The sequence below is a fragment of the Nothoprocta perdicaria genome, unplaced genomic scaffold (genome assembly GCF_003342845.1).
Source record: "Nothoprocta perdicaria isolate Ctin4 unplaced genomic scaffold, notPer1 scaffold_499, whole genome shotgun sequence".
In the NCBI taxonomy this organism is placed as follows: Eukaryota; Metazoa; Chordata; class Aves; order Tinamiformes; family Tinamidae; genus Nothoprocta; species Nothoprocta perdicaria.
Genome location: NW_020455753.1, coordinates 37,433 through 58,036, shown reverse-complemented (window position 1 = coordinate 58,036; position 20,604 = coordinate 37,433). Strand labels below are relative to the sequence as shown.

The 20,604-nt window shown below is 60.0% G+C and overlaps 1 protein-coding gene across 1 annotated transcript in view; it reads left to right on the top strand.

Annotated features, from left to right (window-relative positions):
- KDM2A (lysine demethylase 2A) overlaps positions 1–20,229 on the top strand; it is a 38,700-nt gene extending 18,471 nt beyond the window's left edge. The window contains exons 6-20 of the mRNA XM_026047399.1: positions 561–667; positions 952–1,045; positions 3,177–3,330; positions 4,767–4,882; positions 5,742–5,868; positions 7,258–7,682; positions 13,383–13,466; positions 15,025–15,291; positions 15,428–15,559; positions 15,634–15,723; positions 16,493–17,205; positions 18,252–18,415; positions 18,794–18,952; positions 19,117–19,332; positions 19,505–20,229. Coding sequence (XP_025903184.1) covers positions 561–667; positions 952–1,045; positions 3,177–3,330; positions 4,767–4,882; positions 5,742–5,868; positions 7,258–7,682; positions 13,383–13,466; positions 15,025–15,291; positions 15,428–15,559; positions 15,634–15,723; positions 16,493–17,205; positions 18,252–18,415; positions 18,794–18,952; positions 19,117–19,332; positions 19,505–19,686 — 3,030 coding nt within the window. The 3' untranslated portion in view covers positions 19,687–20,229. The remainder of the gene's footprint in view (positions 1–560; positions 668–951; positions 1,046–3,176; positions 3,331–4,766; positions 4,883–5,741; positions 5,869–7,257; positions 7,683–13,382; positions 13,467–15,024; positions 15,292–15,427; positions 15,560–15,633; positions 15,724–16,492; positions 17,206–18,251; positions 18,416–18,793; positions 18,953–19,116; positions 19,333–19,504) is intronic.
- Positions 20,230–20,604: the final 375 nt, after the last annotated feature.

Here is a 20,604-nt window from a genome sequence, read left to right as displayed (position 1 = left end):
GTTAACTGTGAGGGAACCTGGCCCCTCTTCACCGTGTCCGTCTTGATGTTTAGCAGGCTGCAGCCCGCTGTGGTGCCCAGCGCAGGGTTCGTGCCAGCCCGCTGCAGAGCACTCCCTAGGCAGCCCTTGGGCAGAAGAGCAGCATCCCCGTGCCAGCCTGGGCATCTTGCTGTGGTGTCTGCTGCCCGCTGGTGTTCACACACAGCGACCGGCATTAGAATAGCTGCCCTTAAATTCATTATGCCTGGAATTGCACCGGTGCCTTGCTGGGTTCTGCGGAGCCAGCCAGCCTGGGAATGCTGCGGCCGCTCGGCTGACATCAGGATCTCCTTCCTTGGCCCTGCGCTCTGTTCCAGTTGTGTTTGGGCTGGCTCATCTGGCACTCTGTGCACAGCACCATGATAGCTGTGGCCAGCCCTGCCCAGCTGCGTGTGAGCTGGGGCTGACCAGGCAGGCAATTAGGTATTAATTAGGTATTTAAGCTGCCCGGACTGTTAAGGGCCAAAAGGGAGCAGTTCCCTTCTTGCTTATGTTCATGTCTTCTCACCTTTCTTCTACAGGTGGATTTGATTGACTGGGTTGACAACATGTGGCCCAGACACCTGAAGGAGAGTCAGACGGAGTCTACAAATGCCATCCTGGAGATGCAGTATCCCAAGGTGCAGAAGTAAGTGGCTTCCTGAACTGTTCCGGTGGTGGCAGGGGCAAAATATCTCTCAATAAAAATGCCGAAGGGCAGAAGCTGGGGACCAGTGGGAGCAACAGTTGTTTCTATTTATTTTGATAGGTGACCCTTGCAGAGGGTTAGTTATTAGTTATTTAAGCCCCTGGACAAGCATTTATATGTGGCAGGGTGATCCTTGGACCTCTAGGAGCAAAACTGCTCTTTCAGGAAGCGGAGCACTGCTCCACTCCCGTTCACCTTCCTGTCTTCTCCTTCTTTTCCCTCAGGTACTGCTTGATGAGCGTCAAGGGGTGCTACACAGATTTCCACGTGGACTTCGGTGGTACTTCTGTGTGGTACCATATCCACCGAGGGGGCAAGGTAGGAGGACAAGGTTGTCCCTGCTGGGGCAACTACAGATGCTTYCGGAGAATGGGTTTCAGTACCTTTATTTGTAGATCCTTTGAAAATGCAGGTTCTTGATTAAAAAAAAAAGGAGTCTTTCTGCCCTCAGCTTGTTCACCTCTGCCTCTTGGAAGCAGTTCACGCTGTCAGATATCCACTAGGCTCTGACTGAAAAGCTGTGTTGTAGAGATGGAGCCAGGCAACCTTCAAGGAGATGGAATGATAGAGTAGGGTGACCTTATCCACACGGTGYGTGGGGCTTCCTAGAGGCCATTTAGCTGTGTGACTGGTGAGCTGCCCTCCTTCGGTGGTTTTGGGTTGTGGGGGATTGTTGGTTTGGGGAAGGGGGTGGTTSTTTTGTGAAAAGTAGCTCTAACGCTCTCGGCTCTGAGCTTCCGGGCTGGAGTAACTGAGCTTGTCCCAAAATACAAAACCTGACGCTGGACTCCATTGAGTTGTGGCACACGGACACGGCTTTCATCGAAGGGCTGTGTTAGCTCCCTGCCGGGTCATGTCCAGTTATGATTGCACAGGAATCTGCCYGTGTGTGTCAGGGATCTCCAGCAATGTTTGTGTGGCGCTGGGGCCTGACGTGCTGCACTCTGTCTGGAAGGTATTGATCTGCCCATAGGGTGAATTGCACCTCCAGACTTTCACAGGTGGGGTTGCTGCATTTGTTCTCATAGCCCTCAGGCARCAGGTTTGTAGCAGCTCGGGCGCTGTAACACTCCAGGGCTCAGCTAAAACTTCAGCCTAGGTCACGTTCCCCAGCAGAGCTTCTGCTTTGCTCGGGAGCACTGCTGTGCTCGGGGCAGAACACTTGACGTGACTTCCTTGCTGGAAGAATCCGTGGGCTGTGGATGTGGAGGGAACTTGCACGTACAAAACTGCAAGCAGAAGAAGGGAGAGCATCTTGTTTCCTAATAGCCAGGGAGATTCCTGGGACAGTTTGCAGCAATCCCCGTTTCTAGTGATTTTTTGTGTGTGTGTTCTGACTTTGTTTCGGGAGGGGAGCAGAGTTGTAGGTTGTTGTACAGTTGTAGCTGTAGTTGTACAGGACTCACTAGTGCTATGGCCACATGGTGGCTCCTAGACGTTTGCTACAGCAACTGTTTTTATCCCCAAACTTCAGCCCTTTTGGGTGCATCGGCACAGCTGCAAGCATCTATGAGGAAGCTGCTGCCTGGCAGCTGAGTCGCAGCAATTTGCTGTGGACACCCAGCCTGCCCGGGCCAAGCGGAGGGAAACGGGTTCCCGTGAATGCAGCCTTTGGTATGGACTGAATCCGTGCTTGAGCTTCACCACTGTAGTAACTACATAGAAAGCTCCCACTTGAGCTTTGGGTGGCTGCYGTTGCCAGATGCAGGGTGGTCAAGGAAAACTTGCCCTGCCCTTCAGGGGCAGCAAAGCTCACGGTAARTGAGTGTAGTCAGAGCAGTGACATCCCCTAGCAGCTGCTCAGCAAAAACCAGTGTGGAGGAAAGTGTGTGTTTGTGGTGGGCTGTATTTGCTTTTTTCTTTATTTTTTCCCTTTTCCTGTACTCCTTTCCTCGCAAAAGAGATGCATCTCAGCTCCCCAAACTGCCAGACCAGCCTAGTGACTCTTCACCTCAAGTGCTTTCCCTAAAAGGATGCAGTGATGGAGTCTCCAAAGAACCTAGTCAGGAGGGATATCTGCCTGCCACTTGTAGTTCGTGGAGCCACACAGGTGCAAATGTGTAGTTCAGCTGCAGCTTTTAATAATATGGCAGCATTCTCAGAATACATCAGTAAATATCTCCTTTTTTTGTCTAAAACTCTGGAGTCTCCAATGGACCTTATGTCTCTTGAYGTTGCTCTTAGCAATAAGACCTTAGGGAGCTTCCCAAGCTCAAGCCTATATGTGGTGCTCAGCGTGGTGGGTGCTGTTTTCCAGCAGCTTGCTTCCTCACCTGGGAGAGCTGTTCAGTTTGCTCCACAAGAACTCACTGCAGGCTCGCATGCCCTGTGGGGTAGGGAGAAGACATCTGCATGTGTGGAAAGCAGCAGAGCAGGTTTGGAAGAAGCAGGGCGATGGTCAGTAGCTGATGATTGTGCTGTGGCTTCAGTGTATTTTCTTTACCCGCAGATCTTCTGGCTGATTCCGCCTACGCCCCAGAATCTGGAGCTCTACGAAAACTGGCTTCTCTCAGGAAAGCAGGGAGACATCTTTCTTGGGGACAGAGTGTCGGAGTGCCAGCGAATTGAGCTCAAGCAGGGGTACACGTTTGTCATCCCGTCAGGTACAGCAGGTCGGAGGCTCACGTTTTGGCCTTTGCCCGGGTTGTGGTGAGAGGCAAAACTTCTGGGATACCGGCAAAATGGGCACAGGCCGGATAATTCCCCTAGCTTTCTGCTTCGTGGGAGACAGGCATGGTGTGGCTCCCAGAAGGTGGCTTTTGTGGCGCTGCAGAGTCAGCCCTAGTGACAGCAGAGCTCTGACGCACACGGTGCTTGATCAGGAGTTACAGGAGGCTCTCGTGGAGCCCCTCACGCTCCTGTTTGGATGTTCGGAGCAGTGCCCACTGAGGACAGGCTGGCCCAAGRCAGTGCAGCTCCTCTGCTTGCTTGGTCTCCTGTAAGACCTCCACAGAAYAGCATACAAGTTGTCCGTACAACACTAAAGGGAAACGGTGCCTGTGTTGGGTGGACAAGGTGAGGGGGTTGGTGTTGTCACGCATCCTTGTGTAGCTTACAGCAGCACAGAAAATACAGGGATTGCACGAGTTACTCGTCCAGGTGCACCACAACATGACCGATGCTTCTGTTGGGTTGAGTGGCCTTGCCCTAAGAAAGCTCGCCCTGGTTTTTACCAAATATTGAGCTGCATTGCTTAGCCYTTCACATAGCAGGGAAAACAAGAGAGAAAAATATTTTGAGGTATGTGGTGATTGGATTTGGATTTTTGTTGTTTTGGGAGTTTGAGTTTTTTATAAATTCTTGAATTGAATCACCTCCTGCAGGTGCCAGTCTTGCCGTGCCCTAGTCGAGGGGGTCTGGTTAGACTCACTAGGATTACTAGGAGACTCTAGAGTAGAGGTGGGGACTCTAGTAAACTTATTACTAGACTTACTAAGGTTATATTATCAGGCTAAATTTAAATGAGACAGAGTCCAGCACTGAGTGCGTGACTCCTCATGAAATGAAGGTCAGGTTGTTGCTTTCCTTCCTGCTGCTGGTGAAGGTGTTGGCAGGGCTTGAGGTGAAGAGCYGGTTGTTGAGTAATCCAACGGTGATACCAGATAGACCTCTAGGAGGGTGGGCCCTGCTGCAGGGGAGGGTGACGCAGCAATATCTGCCCTCCTCCAAGAGCTGCGTGGCCCCAACCCAGCACGTGGCTCCTGCTGGTGCTGCCTGATGTGATGGGTCAGTAGCTCATCCCTGTGCTAGCCATAACCTATGGCCTTCCACACAAGCAGGTTGGCTGGTTTAGGTCGGAGAATGGGCTTTTATCCAAATATCCACGAGAATGCGATTAAAAAGTGTAATGGTCAGGGTTGGTTGAGGTTGTCAGGCTTGTTGTCATGCTTGGTTGAGGAGCATGGAGATTGTGCCAAGCTGACTGCTCTGCTCTGCAGATSAATTTTTTTAAGAGATTGCAAAGGGGCTGAATAGGAGCAGGTGTCACTTGTGAGACCTCAGTTACTCAGGACTCTTCAAACTGCCCGTTCTCTCCAAGGTTGGATCCATGCTGTGTACACTCCCATGGACACACTGGTTTTTGGAGGCAACTTCTTGCACAGCTTCAACATCCCCATGCAGCTCCGGATTTACAGCATCGAGGACCGCACCCGGGTAAGGAGCTGCAGGAGAGCTGGCAGCTCGGGGCCTCTTGGGACAGCCCAGGGAGGTGTGTTCAGGCTCAAGGTGAACCTCCTCCCGCGATGGATGCCTTGAACTCCAGCTGGCTGGAAATGGGATGTCCCAGCCGCTCAATGGACGGCCTGGACAGTCTCTAGAGGGCACCAAGACTGACTTAAGTTCCTTCCTGAAAGGTGGCAGTGAGTGCGGTGGAGGTCTCCCCTAGCCTTCCTCATAGGGAAGAGGAAGGCAGCACCATAGTGGTGGGAGTGTGTGGCTACTGCCCGCCCCTGGCTGCTGCTTGGTGTTGGTGCTAGACCTCGATGTGATGAAAGGGCCTGAAGCTAAGGGCTTGCTGAGCTCTGGAGCTCAGCATGCTGTTGATGGCTGTGTCTCCATGCGAGACAGCAATGCTAGTAACTCCTCTCTTGACAGAGCATCCCTTTCCCTCCCACCATCCCTGTTCTGACGGATGCTGTGCTGGGGTGGAGGAGGAGGGCTTGAGCTATTACCTTCAGCTGAAGCCTTGCACAGCCCTGGCTGCTTTATCCTGTGCTCAGTGAGAAGGAGGTCTGGGGAGGGAAGCAGGGCCCCCGTCCAAAAATGAAATGCTTAATGGCTTGCAAGCAAGCGGTGCCTGGACTCTGCTCTGCCTGATGCTAATATCCTTCCACAAGGAGAATTACAGCAGGCTGCCAGAAGCATGAATAGATGCTGCTACACATGTACATGCATTTCCTGCCTCCCAGGAGGGGATCAGTCTGGCTCGAGGCAGTGGTAATAGGAGCTGTTTCTGTGCAGCTCTGTGTTGGAGGGGCCTCAACTGATGCCTTTTCCCTGGCCTCTTTCGCAGGTCCCGAATAAATTTCGTTATCCCTTCTATTACGAGATGTGTTGGTACGTGCTGGAGCGCTACGTCTACTGCATCACCAGCCGCTCACACCTGACCAAGGACTTCCAGAAGGAATCGCTCAGTATGGGTAAGCCCTCTGTGCTCGTTGTCCAGCCCCTGCTCCTTCCTCGCACGTGTTGGAAGTGCTTTTTTTCCACCCTCCTGCTGGGATACCATCTGGCTTAGCAGTACKGAAAGCAGGGGAGGGCTATGCAGACGGAATTCAGCACCGTTGCTTCCTTAACTTCACAAGGTGGTTTCTCGGGGTATTTCCTCCCTTTTCCCTGTTCAGTGTGGTGAGCGCTCAAAGGGGAAGGCAGACTGGCTGGGGGAGACAGGACTAGAAGCAAAAAGTCACAACTTAGTCAGGCTGTTGCTTCCTCCTTTAGCCCTGTGAGAAGCCAGGATGCCTGCAGCTGCAAAACCAGCACGCGAGGTCCTGGCCTTGCTGGTGCCTGCAGGGCCTTTCGCAGAGCAGCGTGAGGAAAGCAGCAGTACCCAGGGCCGTGCTGCAGCTCCAGGGCTCTGCTGCTGCCTTCTTGCTCGTCAGGGCCTTCCTGCATGCACCGTCTCAGGAGCTCGGAGGAASAGTTACACAAAGAAGGACAGGAGCTCTTACAGAAGAGGGGAGTTTGGCCTCCCGACAGCCAGGGCAAACAAGCCTGTGCAGAGCTTCAAGGGATGCTTTGTGCCGCAGACCCCTTTTTGGAAGGAAGGAGCTGGAAAGCCTCTGCCCTAGGCCAGTGAAGCAAATCTGTCCTCTTACCTCTAAAAGAGTAGCCAAGAGGCCACCACCCTTCACAGCCAGAGCCTTTCCAGGGTTCTCGGTTCCTGTCCAAAGCGTTCGAGAAGATGAAGCAGCTTCCTGCCCTTCTCCCCTCACTGCGGGTCTCCGAGATGCCCCTTCAGCTCCTTAGGTGCTTGGTTTGGGACGAGCTGGTTGCGTTCTCTTGCCTGGAGGCTTTCAGTGCCTCCACTGCCCGTTCTCTCRTGAAGCAAGAACTAGTATAGAGACCTGGGAGGAAGGGGCAGACAACCCTCTTCCCCTTCAGTGTCAGGGAGGGTGCTTTGTCTCTCACATACAATCTGGTTCAGAGACCTCCTGGTCACCTAGTGAGTTCACATCCTCTTCCTGCCACAGTAAAGGCAGGATTAAGGTCCCAGATCGCTCCCAGGAAGTGAGAGCTTGGAGCTTCCCAAAGAAAATCTAGTCCTGGGTTTTGTTGTTCCCTCCTCTTAAGATTTTTTTTCCTGAGATTGACAACCATCCTTCACTTGAAACGAACTGGGAGGAGGAAAAGATTTTGAAGGATGATTTTCTAGTGGCCCTGTGCCCTGTCTTTTCTGTGGCCTGTGTTCTCTGCCTACCTGTGGCTTCAGTGCCTCTCCAGGGACTGGAGGGTTCCTGCAGAAACCAAACGTCTCTTGTGAGTGCTCAGCTGCTGTGCCCTTCTCTCACTCTTTCTTTGTTTGACAGATATGGAGCTGAGCTCTTCAGAGTCAGTGAACATGGAGGAAGAGGAGGAGGAGGAMGACGAGGACGAGGATGCCGCAGGGAAGGAACCCAGGCGACCCATCACACGGCGGTCTGTTCTGACCAGCCCCATAGCCAATGGTGCCAATGTGGACTATGATGAACTGGGCAGGAGCTGCCGGAGCAGCCTGCCAGCTCTGAAGAAGTCCCCATCTGTAGACTCCTCTGACTCGAGCCGGGCTTCCCAAAACGGCCAGGCCTGGGAGCCCCATGGTGGCAGCCCAAACAAGAGCAGGAAGGTTCACCTGACCCAGTTTGAGCTGGAGGGGCTGCGCTGCCTCGTGGACAAGCTGGAGTCTCTCCCTCTGCACAAGAAGTGTGTCCCCACTGGCATCGAGGACGAGGATGCCCTCATTGCTGATGTCAAGGTATGTAAGTGTGAGGAAGCWGCAGCCACGGCCCCGCTGCTTTCTGTCCTTGGGGCTGTTGGGGGGTGTTTTATCACGATGTCTGCCCCAGGCCCAGGCAGGGTGACATCTCTGCAGACCTGGTATCATCTCCTCTTGCTGGGTGAGGCTAGCGTGATGCCAGCTCATGCTTYGAGGCAGTCCTGCCTCGAGTCAAGGTGTGTTTTGGGTTGGGGATAAGGGACGCAGTAACCGTTCCTAGCCGGCGTGGCTGGAACACTTGTGGCGAGGCCCTTTTGCCCTGTCTGGGCTCCTGGCAGATGTGGGGCACTAACGTTCATTTGTGGGGCACTAACGTTCATTTGTGGGGCAGTTCATTTCTTGTTCTGGCTCGGGCTGACGGTCGCTGGAACAGGCAGAGCCCCTTCTTGGCACCAGGTGGGTTTGGCCTTGTCCACATCCCATGCAAGAGACCGAAGAGATGTTGGCTTGTACAAGAACGTTTGTTTGCTTTATTTGCCCTGCTTTGCATCCTGTGCCGTGTCAAGCAGAGCTACTGTGTTTAACACCACCAGCTTGGGGCTTTTAACCCGCTCACTTCAGGGGTTAATCCCCAACCTCATGATAATTTCAACCTCGCTTAATTCCTCATGTGTCTCTTTTGGTCTCTCAAATGATATGTAGCCATCATGGGGAAGGGAGCAGAAGGAAAACTCTTCTGTTGTTTTGTCTGAAGCCGCCACCAGTGGCTGTGTCTGGACATTCCTGCTGTTTTGTGGGTTTTCCCGTGCCTCTGTCYCCCAACTTTGTGTAGTGTTTGGGGGAAACCGTGCCCTGCTGCTGTGCTGCAGTGGGGCAAACTCACAGAGACTGAGCGTGGGCAGTTATAGATGTGGTTTAGGGGTGCTTGTTCTTGGCCAAGGCAGTGAGCATAGGTGCTGTTTGGGGGCTGTAGTTACGCTTGCTGTGGCATCTGTGGCCTCTTCAGGTGCGTGGTGGCTCTGGTGGCCTTGGGGATGTGCAGTGCGTGGGTTTCATAAGGCAACGTGGCAAGAGGTGAGCCCAGCCCTGGGCGGATCCGTAGGATGCCCTGGGGAGACTGGAACCCTTGAACTGAGCCAGGGAGATTGCTGTGGTCTGCTGGGTGTTTTGAGGCAGAATATTCAAGGTTACCATGTTCAGCAGAGCTTCAGGATCCCTTCATAGCACTTGTCATATTCTGGAGCTAACGCACACGTGGTGTTGATGTGGCCCACCAATGCCCTTGTTCATCTTGCGGCCCGCAGATGAGCTCTGGGTGAAAGCCAGTGCTGACTAGTCCGAGCAAGCGGCTTCCATGAAGATCTTGCTCCTYGAAGCTTGATGGCCTCCAAGGTTTGGAAGCATCCTGGGTTTTGGGACCYTGTCTGGCCCATGATATCAACAGCTTCCTGAGTAGTCTCTGTGCCAGGACATCCTCAGAGCATAGAAATTCTCAGTCRTCAGACTGCAGAGGTTGAAGAAATCAGAACAGGTGTGTTTAAGCTTAATAAACCTTTATTTCTAGCTCTTACCCTTTTTTTCTTAGAGATGATGGAGTTGGCAAATTAGGTTGGCTTTTAAATCCAAAAAACCACATAAGAAATTGTTTAATTAAACCTTTTAACTGGCTTGAGAACTTAAAAGTTTTCTGAGTGAAGGTCTAACTTGTATGGAGAACAGGGCATTTGGTAAGCAGGACAAACTGTTACCAAGCCAGAGGAGTCGAATGGTCACCTGTGAGTCTGGGTGCCATCRTATGGGGGTGTTTCTTACGGAGGCTTTGACACCACGCCAAGCGTGCCTGGCCTGTCTTGTCCCGCTGGTCTGGTCTTTCCTTGCGGCTCCGAGGCGTGATGGAGGTGGGATCCCAAGGGGAGCACCCTAGGCTGGATGTCTTCTGCTCCTGAGCTTTGTTGCCAGCTCACGTGCGTGTCTCTATATAGTGGTGGAGAACTAGGGCATAATCCATGCGGAGTGACTCCAGCTAAATAGGAAGTGGTTCCTTTTTGTCCTCGTAGCATCTTAACCTCRCCGCAGGGCCATCGGGCTGCAGCAGCTACTCTTAAACATCCATTAACTGGTGGGGTTGTTAATGGGCCTGCGATCTGACCACCAGAAGTGTTGGGAGACGCCTGCTATAAAGAAGTGCAGCAGCAGGATGTTCATTTTGGGCACACACCAGACTTAGTTGGCTGCCGTCACCACGCAGCTGTGTTGCAGCTAGGCACATGCTGCTTTGCSGAAGGCTTTTGATGCTGTGATGCTTCAGAAAGGCACGTGATACCTGCTGGTTGTAGGACAAGGCTGGAGTTTGGCCCAGGGTTTGCTGTGTGGATGCAATGGATGCGCGTTGCTTTCGAGGCTGCTTGCAGCCTGCCTTGGCCGCTGKGTGTTTAGGTGGATCTGCTACCCAGCCTTGGAAAGGCCACTTTCTGCCTGTAGAGTCCAGACACGCCMGCAGCAACCCGGCCCCTTGTCCTCTCACCTGCCTCATCAATGCCCCAGTGCTTCCTGCCTTCCCCTCCTCTGCTCCCCGGTGTCCCCACCACATGTGGGGCCAGGTACAGGCCACACAAACGCCCCTTCTCCCGCCTCTGTCTTCTGCGTGGTGATCCAGGCTTTGGGGTGGCTCCGAGTCCCCTGGAGAAATCTGCCTGAGCATTTTGTCACGAGTTGAGCTCGGAGCTGTCCGCGTGGTGGGGCCTGCTGCTTTGGACGCTGCAAGAACGTGTGTCCAGCTCCGTGACGGGAGGGATTGTCTGTGCACTGAGGCTCTGTACATCCACCCCAGGCAAGGCCACGTCAGGCAGCCGCTTCCTCCGTGACCCCTCTGGCTTTGCTGGGAAGGCTCTTGATGATACCCTGTCACTGCCTTCTGAACCAGCTGCTCTCCCTTGTCCTMGTCAGGAGGGCCCACATGAACCAAAGCAACTCCTGACTTGACACTGGGGGAAGATCTGCCTTCAGAAAGCAGGATAGTGACACAACGCCTTGTAGTCCTGATGGCTGGCTGGGAAAAAACACATCTCTCCGTATTCGGTCACGTCTCCGTGCGTCMTGTGGCCTTTGATCTTCAGAAGGCGCATTGACAAAGAGGGGATCTCAGAGAGGTCCCTTCATCCAGAGTTTGTTCATCTTCTGCCTCCCTCTGAGCCAACCTAGAGCGGCGGCTTCCCTGCCGAGGAGTGGGATCATCTGTGAGGGGTTGGTTCCCTCAGCTGCTGGCTTGTCTCTGGAGAGCTGCCAGGGTGCTGGGTGCTTGGGCGTGAGGTGAGCCCACGTGTGAACGCTRAACGCCTCTGCCTTGGTGACTGCTGCACGTGGGTTATCATTGGGCTCTACACGGAGGCCTTGGGGTAGGTGCTGAAGCACCAAGCGCTGCCGAGGTGAGGAGGATTTCTCCAGAAATGCAAATCCCACTTCCCGGTCGTATCTCCAAGCCTCTGCTCTGGCATTGTCCGTGTCTCTGGCAGCTGCTCAGTCTTGTGCTAGGTCTCCTCCGGGATGCGGGACGTCGCTCCTCAGCACAAACGCGTTATTCTCCTCTTCTCTTTAGTCTGCTTCTCTGGTGGGGCAGGTCTTGCCGAGACATTCCCTGCGCCTTGTCCTCTGCAATGCCTGCTGCAGCAAATGTGCCGGGTGGGATGTGTTTTCCCGGGGGAGCACATCTCCTGGTGCTTGTGTGGGAGCAGCTTGTTGAAGCGCAGACGACTGAACGGGGCTGGTCCGTATCCCTGGGAGGAGCGCGTGCTCCCGGGCCGCTGCACTCCTTCAGCCCCTTGAGGAGAGGTCCCCCGTTCGTTGAAGGGATRCGGAGATGGCTCTGGCCACCTGCGGATGATCCGGGTGTGCCGGGCAAGCGGGAGCGGCGGCTCCTCTCCAGCCTCTCCAGGAAGGGCTGCTTCCCGCTGCAGAGCGCCGGTCAGGGCGGCCGGGAGCAGCCGGGGTGGCGATCGCTCTGCACGCGCCGCCTCGGGACCGCGGCCGCTCCCGCGCTCGGCTCCGCTCCAGCGGCCACGGCGAGGCCCGTGAGCCCACGGTGCCGGGGGGCCCTGCAGCGCGCGTCTTTGGGGGGCTCCTCTTCCCCGCTGTGCTCTAGCAGCCCCTTTCCCCGCTTGCTGGCTCCGCGGGGCTCGAGCTTCCAGCGGGAGCCCCGCGAGGCGCCGCAGACAAAGGAGGCAGCGGGTCCCGCGCGGCCGGCGGGCCCCGCTGCTCGGTGCGCGCGGCGGGCAGGCGGGGAGGGGACGGGGCGGTGGGCCGCGCCGTGCCGCCCTGCACCAATCGGCGCGGCGCCTCCGGGCGCTGCGGCGCCGCGGCTCTGCCCTCCGCGCGCTCGCTCGCCCGCCGCTTCTCTTCTGCCATCTTCCCGCTGCAAAGCACTGCTGGGAGCCGCATGGGGGTGACGCAGCAGCATTGTTCCAGGCTCAGGAAGCTGCCTCGGCGCCGAGCGGGGGCCGGGGCGCGCGCCCGAGCATGGCGCTGAGGAGCCCGAGTGCGAGCCGAGCGCGCCGGGGCTGAGCGGGCGCCGCGGCGCGGGCACGGGGAGGCGCCGGCCCCGGCGGCGCGGGCGCCCGAACAAAGAGGGCTCTGCCAAGTTGGCCGCGGCGGCCCCGCGAGCGCAAGGTCAGGCGGGCGGCGCCGCTGGCGCGCGGGGAGGGCGCGCGGTGGGAGGGCACCTTTGGCGGGAGCCATGGCGCCCTCCGCTTCCCCCGGGGCCGGCTCTCGTGCTGGGCTCCCGCGCCGACTTCCCGCCGGGACAGCGGGGAAGGCAGCGCGCGGCGCCCGCRGGCTGCCCCGCGCATTGTCCCTTCCCGCCGGGCTGCAGCCGGCGCCGCGGGAGCGCCTCGGCGCCGTCCCGCTCGGCGCGCGGCCCAAGCACCCACAGCCTCCGCGGTGCCCACGGGAAGCCGCCGTCCCCAGCCCCGACCTTCCCTTTGGGCAGAGGGGAGCGTTGGCCGCGGGCCGGGAAGTCCGGGGGTGCCGGGAGCGGCGCCTTCCTGCCCGGAGCCGCGTGGGGGGCAGCGTTTGGGCGGCCGCCCGCGTGGGAGCCGGGGCTGGGAGCTGGCGCGGGCGGCGCAGCCCCTGGGGGAAGCCGGCCCCGCGCCCGGCCCCCTCCCCACCTGGCAGCGGGAAGCGCTGGGATGCGGCAGGAGCCGGCAGGAGGCTCCTGCGAGCGTAGCCATGGCAACGCCGAGTAAATAAAGCACCTTTGGCCGGGGCAAATCCGGCAGGGAATGGGCAGCCTGCGGTCACGGCGGGCAGGTAGGAGGGCAGTGAGCGCGGGCGCCCGTTTCGCTGCGGCGGGGCAGAGCCTCGGTGCCGGCGGGGGCTGTCCCTCAGTGAGGGCGAACCCCGCGGCCACGGCGCGGAGCAGCCGCCAGCCCCTGCGGCAGGATGCACCGCATCCCGCAGCCCCGCGCCTGGGGAGCGCGCGGGCACCGCTGTGGGCACCGCCGCGGCGGCAGCGCCCGGGGCTCTGCCCGCCGCCCCAGCGCGGGGCTGGCGGCGCAGACACGGCTGCGGAAAGCGCTCGCGCGCACAGGGAGAGGAGGCTCCTTCCCGGCCGCGTTGGGAGCGTGTTCACCGTGGCGCCTGGCCGCGGGAGACGGGGTTCGCTCTGCTCACACCTGTGCTTTGTGTCTCTCTGCCTCTTTTTTTTCCTTTTTTGTGTTTTCCCCTCCCCTTCTATCTCTCTATCAGCTGCTGCTAGAGGAATACGCAAACAGCGACCCCAAACTGGCACTTACAGGCGTCCCCATCGTCCAGTGGCCCAAGAGAGACAAGGTAGGAGCCGTGCGGAGGGCGCTCTTCCTGGGAGGGTTTAGCCTGTTCTGCCATCAGCCGAGTTGCCCTTTGGGGCTGGAATGTGGTGGCACCATCCGTGTATCTGCCTGGGAAGCCCTAGCGAGCGAGCCCCGCAGGGCAGAGCGCTGCAGGTGCAGAGCAGGGCGCCCGGCTGCCTTTTTAGCACCTTGAACACACACRCATGTACTCGCGGCTCTGAAGACACCTGCGTTGGTCCCCCGGGCTCGAGCCGTGGGTTGTGCGCAGCAGCTCTGTGCGTTTGCTGGTGCTCAGAGGAGCTGGAGCCTGGCTGGTGGCAGAAGGAGCGGCTTGTCCTGCAGCTCGGGCTCGACGAGGGCACCCTGGGTGGCACGAGCCATGGGAGCTGTCGATGGGTATCGACTGTGCCCGCTTTGCGGGCAAGGCAGCGCTCACCGCCTGCTCCCCCGTGCCCTAGAGCTGGCCCTTCCCGCCAGGAATCCCTCCCTGCCACCATCCCTGAGCAGCCACCTCCTCGGGAAAGGGCCCCCTTGGCCTCCAGGCCACGTCCCGCACCAGGCTGCTGGGCACATGGAGAGCCCCGTTGTCCCCAGTRGACAGGACAGGGCCCCGTCATACTGGGAGGGACTGGCAGCTCCCAGCCTGGGCACCTGGGGACAAGGCAGCCTCTCGGATTGCTCCTTGGAGCTGCCTGTCTCCGCTCGCCTCTTCCAATGGGATCCAGCAGCACCTTGTTGGTTMTTACAGCAGCATAAGTATCTTCTCTTGGCCCAGGCAGCTTTTCCTGGAGCTGCCTGCCCACCTCGGATGCAGCAGCTGGATGCTTGGAGCATCCATGACCCTGTCCTCGTCCTTTGGACAAAGGTCCTGTCCAGGTCCTTCAGCTTTGGTGTGCACAGTGCAAGGGCTGTCCCCATAAAGGTGCTGTGGCCTCGSAGCCTCTTTGCTCTGAGGGCTAGTGAGATGAGTTGGGGCAGGTGCCTGCTGGAGAGGGGTGCTGTGCCACCCATGCTGCAGATAAGGGCCCTTGGGTGCTCCCGTTGTGCCCTCAGTTTGCAGAACAGAACAACTGGAGGGGCCAGGGCTAGTAAAGCCTGGCTGGGCACAAGTCGGCGCGTGCAAGACCTGCTAAACYGGGTCGAAATCCAGCAGCCACCTCGTGGTTTAAATCCCCGTGTCCGCTCAGGGTGCTGCTCCGTGCCCGCCTCTGTGGGAAGGTCTGCAGGGCAGGTCTGCTGTGCCAGGCCTGCGCTCGCTGTGCTGCGTGCTGAGCGCCTGGCCAGCGCCCGTGGGCAGCCCTTTGCAGCACTGCTTCCCTTTTCCAGTGGGAAGGAGGGGAGGAATGGGAGCCCTCGGCAGGCAGAAGTAAAGCACAAGTGAGCGCTGCTCAAGGAGGCGCCCTCTTAGTGTTGATAGAGCCTTCTCCTTGGTGTCCAGCCCTCTCCTGCGAGAGGTGAAGGAGCTCGGGAGCTTCTTCTGGAGCCTGAGGCTTTGCGCTGCAGGCCGAATCCAGCAACCTGCCCCCTCTCACGCCTCTTCCCTCTCTTTCTGTTGCCAGCTCAAGCTCCAGGCCCGGCTGAGGGTCCGCCTGCCCACCATCCCCATCACCAAGCCTCACACCATGAAGCCAACCCCCCGCCCGGCACCCGTGAGGCCCACGGTGTCGCCCATCGTGTCAGGAGCCAGGCGGAGGCGCGTGAGGTGCCGGAAATGCAAGGCTTGCATGCAGGGCGAGTGCGGCATGTGCCACTATTGCAGGGACATGAAGAAGTTTGGTGGGCCCGGCCGGATGAAGCAGTCCTGCGTCCTCCGGCAGTGCTTGGCGGTGAGTGTGCAGCCCAGCAGCCACCTCGTCTGGCTGTTCAGGGTCGGAGTGAGGAGCACAAGGACAAGACTTCTGATTCCTGGGGGGACACTTGGCCCCTGGCTCGCCCTCTTCTCACCCCTGCTTTCCTTTGTAGCCTAGGCTGCCTCACTCAGTCACTTGCGCACTTTGTGGGGAGGTGGATCAGAATGAGGACTCCCAGGACTTCGAGAAGAAGCTCATGGAGTGCTGCATCTGCAACGAGATCGTTCACCCCGGCTGCCTGCAGGTGAGGGCAGGGTTTGCAGACGGGCTTTGGCTGCCGGGAAGGGCAACCGCTGACTGGCACTGTCCTCTCTGCAGATGGATGGGGAAGGTCTGCTCAACGATGAGCTTCCCAACTGCTGGGAGTGCCCCAAGTGCTACCAGGGTGACGACGCTGAGAAGGGCCAGGTATGAAGCGAGTCATGGGGTGGGGTGTCCTTCATCCCATTGCATCCTGCCGCGGCGTTGGCGGGGTTAAGCCACGCCAGACGTTGGAAACGGCCACAGAAATGGCCCGGTCATGCAAAGGGCAGCAGGGCTATCGGAGCGTGGGCAGGGAACAGTGCAGGCCGGGGGGAGCAGTGAGGCAGAGCCTGAGAACAGGCCTGACTGAGGGCACAGCGCGATGGCCCTTGGGGACCTGGCAGCACCCTGCAGGGCTGGAGGAGCTCCAGATGCTGCCACAGCCAATTCGTGGCGTCTCGCGGTGCGGGAGCTGACAGCCCCCTGCTCTCTCTCCCCGGTGCCTCCAGCGAGCCCAGGCCAGGCTCCCACAGAGGCGGCAGGGGCACCCGGCGCCCGCTGCCAGGCAGCAGCCGGCCAGGACCCCGGCCTGCGGCTACTGGGGCAGCTCTAGGACTGCGACCGCTGTYGCGGATGGCAGTGTGGCAGCCAAGGCAAGCTGGCCTGAGGGCTGGGGGCCGAGGGGGCACTTTCCCCTTCCCCCGGGCGATGTGCATGCTTGGGGTGGCATCTGCAAGAGGCTGCTAGGCACAGGGTGCAAGCTACCTCCAACCTCGAAGGTGTCCCTGGTGAAGGGCAAGGGGCGTGTTGGTTGCTGGTTTGTGCGAATGCTGCTCTCGGTGGGGCTGGGCACGGATGGTGCAGGTGAGGAGGGGCACCGTGCCCACACCTGCTGCCCCTCTCCCTGCTGAGCGCCTGCCCCTCTTTGCCGCAGAAGCGGAAGGTGGAGGAGAGCGACGAGGACACGGCGCAAGCCAAGGTGCTGCGGCCGCTGCGGAGCTGCGAGGAGCCCCTCACGCCGCCGCCCAACTCGCCCACCCCGATGCTGCAGCTGATCCACGACCCGGCGTCGCCGCGCGGCGTGGTGACCCGCTCCTCGCCCGGAGCCGGCCCCAGCGAGCACCACAGCGCCAGCAGGGACGAGCGCTTCAAGCGGCGGCAGCTGCTGCGGCTCCAGGCCACGGAGCGCACCATGGTGCGGGAGAAGGAGAACAACCCCAGCGGCAAGAAGGAGCTCTCGGAGGTGGAGAAGGCCAAGCTGCACGGCTCCTACCTCACCGTGACGCTGCAGCGCCCCACCAAAGACGTCCATGGCACTTCCATCGTCCCCAAGCTGCAGGCCATCACCGCCTCCTCCGCCAACCTGCAGCACTCGCCGCGCGTCGTCGTGCGCCACGCGCCCGCCAGGACGCCGCAGCGGGGCGGCGCGGACGAGGACGCGGCCGCGGACGAGGACGAGGAGGACGAGGAGGAGGAGGACGAGAACGCGGAGGAGGGGGGGGCCGCCCGGCTCAACGGCAGAGGGGGCCGGGCGCAGGAGGGCGAGGAAAGCTGGATGCAGCGGGAGGTGTGGATGTCCGTCTTCCGCTACCTCTCCCGCAGGGAGCTCTGCGAGTGCATGCGGGTGTGCAAGACCTGGTACAAATGGTGAGTGGCACGGGGGCTCGCGGGCGGCGGCGCGGCCCGGCCTGCCCGTGCCCCACTCTGCGGGTCAAACACGGCCGTGCCAACGCTGCTGCCCCGAAGGGAYGCGGCCAGGGAGGAAGGGAGCTGCCCCCCAGCACTGCTGCCGCACTCGCTCCGCATCCCCGGCCTGTCCCTTGGTGGGCAGCGTTGCCCTTGGGCCCCGCAGCCAGCCCTGCTTGCTGCTGCCTCTTCCTCACGTGCGCCGCTGTCTCCTGTCCTTCACCTTCCTTCTGTCCCCTTGCCTGGGGGAGTCGCAGGCTCCTGCCCAAGCACCCGTTTCCCTGCGTTTTGCCCTCGCGAGGTGCTGCTGCCCTTCGCTCAGCCTCGCCTTAGCGCTGCGTGGCCCAGCGAGGCCTGGCTGCTGGAGGCAGGCTGGGGCGGGGATGGCTCTGCTGCCTGCGAGTGCCCCGGGGGGCAGCGGGCCCAAAGACAATGCTGGCACCGGGACACGCAGGGCCTGGGAACGGGCACGACTGGAGGCTGGGGGGGTTCTAGCTGCCACGGAGCGGGAATGACGCTCCAAGAGCAGCCTGGGCAGCTTTGCCTGGTGCCTCGTGGGGTTTGTGGGATGCAGRGGTGGCAGGAGACGTGGCCACTGCTGCCCTTGGGAGTCTTGGGGGCTGTGAGGCTGTTCCCTGACCCAGCGCAAGCAGAGCTGGGCTGGACTTGGGTCCAGAGTGTGCCCAGGCTCCCGGGAGAGTTGAGTTTGTGTCGCCTCCAGGCTCTGTGGCAGCTCCCAGCAAACCAAAGAGCATCRCTTGGGCCGTAGGGGGGATGCTTTGGACTTTAGCCCTGGCAGGAGGCGCATCCAGGATGGGGCAAACAGACCCACAGCTGTGACTTTGTGGTGTTCTGCGGGAGCGAAAGGCTGCTGGGGTTGTTCTGGTCATCCCTGGGCGTCCCACCAACCTCCCCACGGGTCGTGGAACTTGCAGACGAGCCTTTTGTCACGCAGCGCTTGGCTCTTGTCCCCTGGCTCCTAACCTTGTCCTCCTCCCTGTCCCCAGGTGCTGTGACAAGAGATTGTGGACAAAGATAGATCTGAGCAGGTGCAAGTCCATCACCCCGCAGGCTCTGAGCGGCATCATCAAACGCCAGCCAGTCAGCCTCGACCTCAGCTGGACCAATATCTCCAAAAAACAGCTCACGTGGCTTGTCAACAGGCTGCCAGGTGAGCAGGGCGCGGGCAGGATCCCTTTCCCCTGCCACAGCCCCTGGGGAGGCTTCTCGTGGAGCCACAGGGGCTGCAGCCGGACGCAGCTCCTGCCGCTGTGGCACCTGCTCGGGGGAGAGCTCTTGGCTGCTGGGGCCCCACCAGCTCACAAGCAGCCTCTAGTGTGTTTGGGGAACAGGCAAACAAACAAAAACCCCGCTCTGGCCTCCAGTAACTATTTTTTTGACCTCTTGGCAGAGCCTGACTCCCCGTCTCGCCCCAGGCAAGAAAGGGAGCTGTTTGCTTGTGTGCCTGGACAAAGAGGGCTGAGATTTGGGGTGCCTTGGGGCTGCCTAAGCCCCCCTGACTCTTCACCTTTCTTCCTCCCCCCGGCAGGCCTGAAAGACCTYATCCTCGCGGGTTGTTCCTGGTCTGCGGTCTGTGCTCTTAGTACCTCCAGCTGCCCCCTTCTCAGGACCCTCGATCTTCGGTGGGCAGTAGGAATCAAGGACCCTCAGATCCGGGACTTGCTCACGCCTCCAACAGACAAACCCAGTAAGCTGCTCCTGGGGCTGCCGCGGGGCGAGCCCGGCGCGCTTGTGGCCGGGGCGGGTGCCCGTAAGCTGGGGGGAGCCTGTGAAGCCGGGCGGTGTTGCCGGATCGGGAATCCCCGCGGAGCCGCCGCGTGTCCGCGCTCAGCTCCCGCTCTCCTCCCGCAGGTCAGGACAATCGCAGCAAACTCCGCAACATGATCGACTTCCGGCTCGCCGGCCTGGACATCACGGACGCCACGCTGCGCCTCATCATCCGCCACATGCCCCTGCTCTCCCGCCTCGACCTCAGCCACTGCAACCACCTCACGGACCAGTCGGCCAACCTTCTCACGGCCGTGGGCTCCTCCACGCGCAATTCCCTCACGGAGCTCAACATGGCAGGTGGGTAGAGCGCTCCCCGTGCCCTCCTGCAGCGGGGAGGGACCGGCCGGACGCATTTGCTGGCAAGACGTGGCTCTGCCCTCCCGTTCAGCCTTGCCGGTCTGATGTGGGAGAGCAGCACTGGTGGCGAGGAGGTGCTGCAGCTCTCGCTCTCTCTCTCGTCTCCCTGCAGGCTGCAATAAGCTGACAGATCAGGCGCTGCTGTACCTGCGACGTATCTCCAACGTCACTCTCATCGACCTGCGAGGTTGCAAACAGATCACCCGCAAAGCCTGTGAGCACTTCATCTCGGACCTGTCCATCAACAGCCTCTACTGCCTATCCGATGAGAAGCTGATCCAAAAAATCAGCTAGAGACCCCCTTGCGAGGCAGACTGAGGAGAAGGAAAAGAGCCCATCCCGCCCCTCTGAGAGCTGCTCCTCCGCATCCGCACCCTGCCCTCTGCGTCCTGCTGCTGCCTCCCACCCAGCTCCGCAGGCAGGGCCGCTGCCGGCCACGCTCCGCCGTCCTTCCTCCTCCTGCCCCTGGGACTTCACTGATGAAGATGTCCCACCAGGCTGGCCAGTAGCAGAGGAGGAACAGGCAGACGGCAGGGAGGCCCGACGTGGAGGCTGGCCGCTCTCAAGGCGGAGGTTGTCACGGAGGTCTCTGTGCAGAGAAGTGGGGCGCCCTCTCCCCCCTGCTTTCCCCCTCCTCCCGTCTCCTCCTTGCCTCGAAACACTTGTCACTTCCCGGTTAGCACAAGCGTGAGGGTAAAGGTCTCGCCAAGGAAGAAGGAGCAGAGCTGGAACAAAAGACGCCCTTTCTTGCAAGCACCAGCTCCTCGCCTGCCCTGCTCTGCCCGCCCCGGCCCTTGTCGACTCCGGGGGCTGTGATCGATCCCCTCTTTCTTCCCACTGTTCTTGTGCGCCTGCGTGGCTCTGGGTGCACAGCCCAAGTTCACCCAGCCCCACGGCTGGCACGAGAGGGGGCCGGGAGCTTGGTGGCGTCGGGGCAGGCTTTGCCTCCTCGCGGGGGCCGCGGGGCTGGGGGCTGCGGCGCCGGGGCAGCCTCCTCGGAGCAGCACGGGTGCCCAGGTGGCCCCGGGGAGCAGGGGAGAAGCCGCAGGTCCAGCAGAGCTCAGGGAGCACTGGGAAAGCAGCGGCCAGGGCTGAGCGGGGGGCCGGGAGTCACCTCCTCTTCCCTGCCGGCTCCCCGCGCGCGGCCTGCCGCGGTGAAGCGCTGGGGGGCTGCGCTGACCGGGGGGCAGCGGCGGCTCCCTCCGTGCCCCG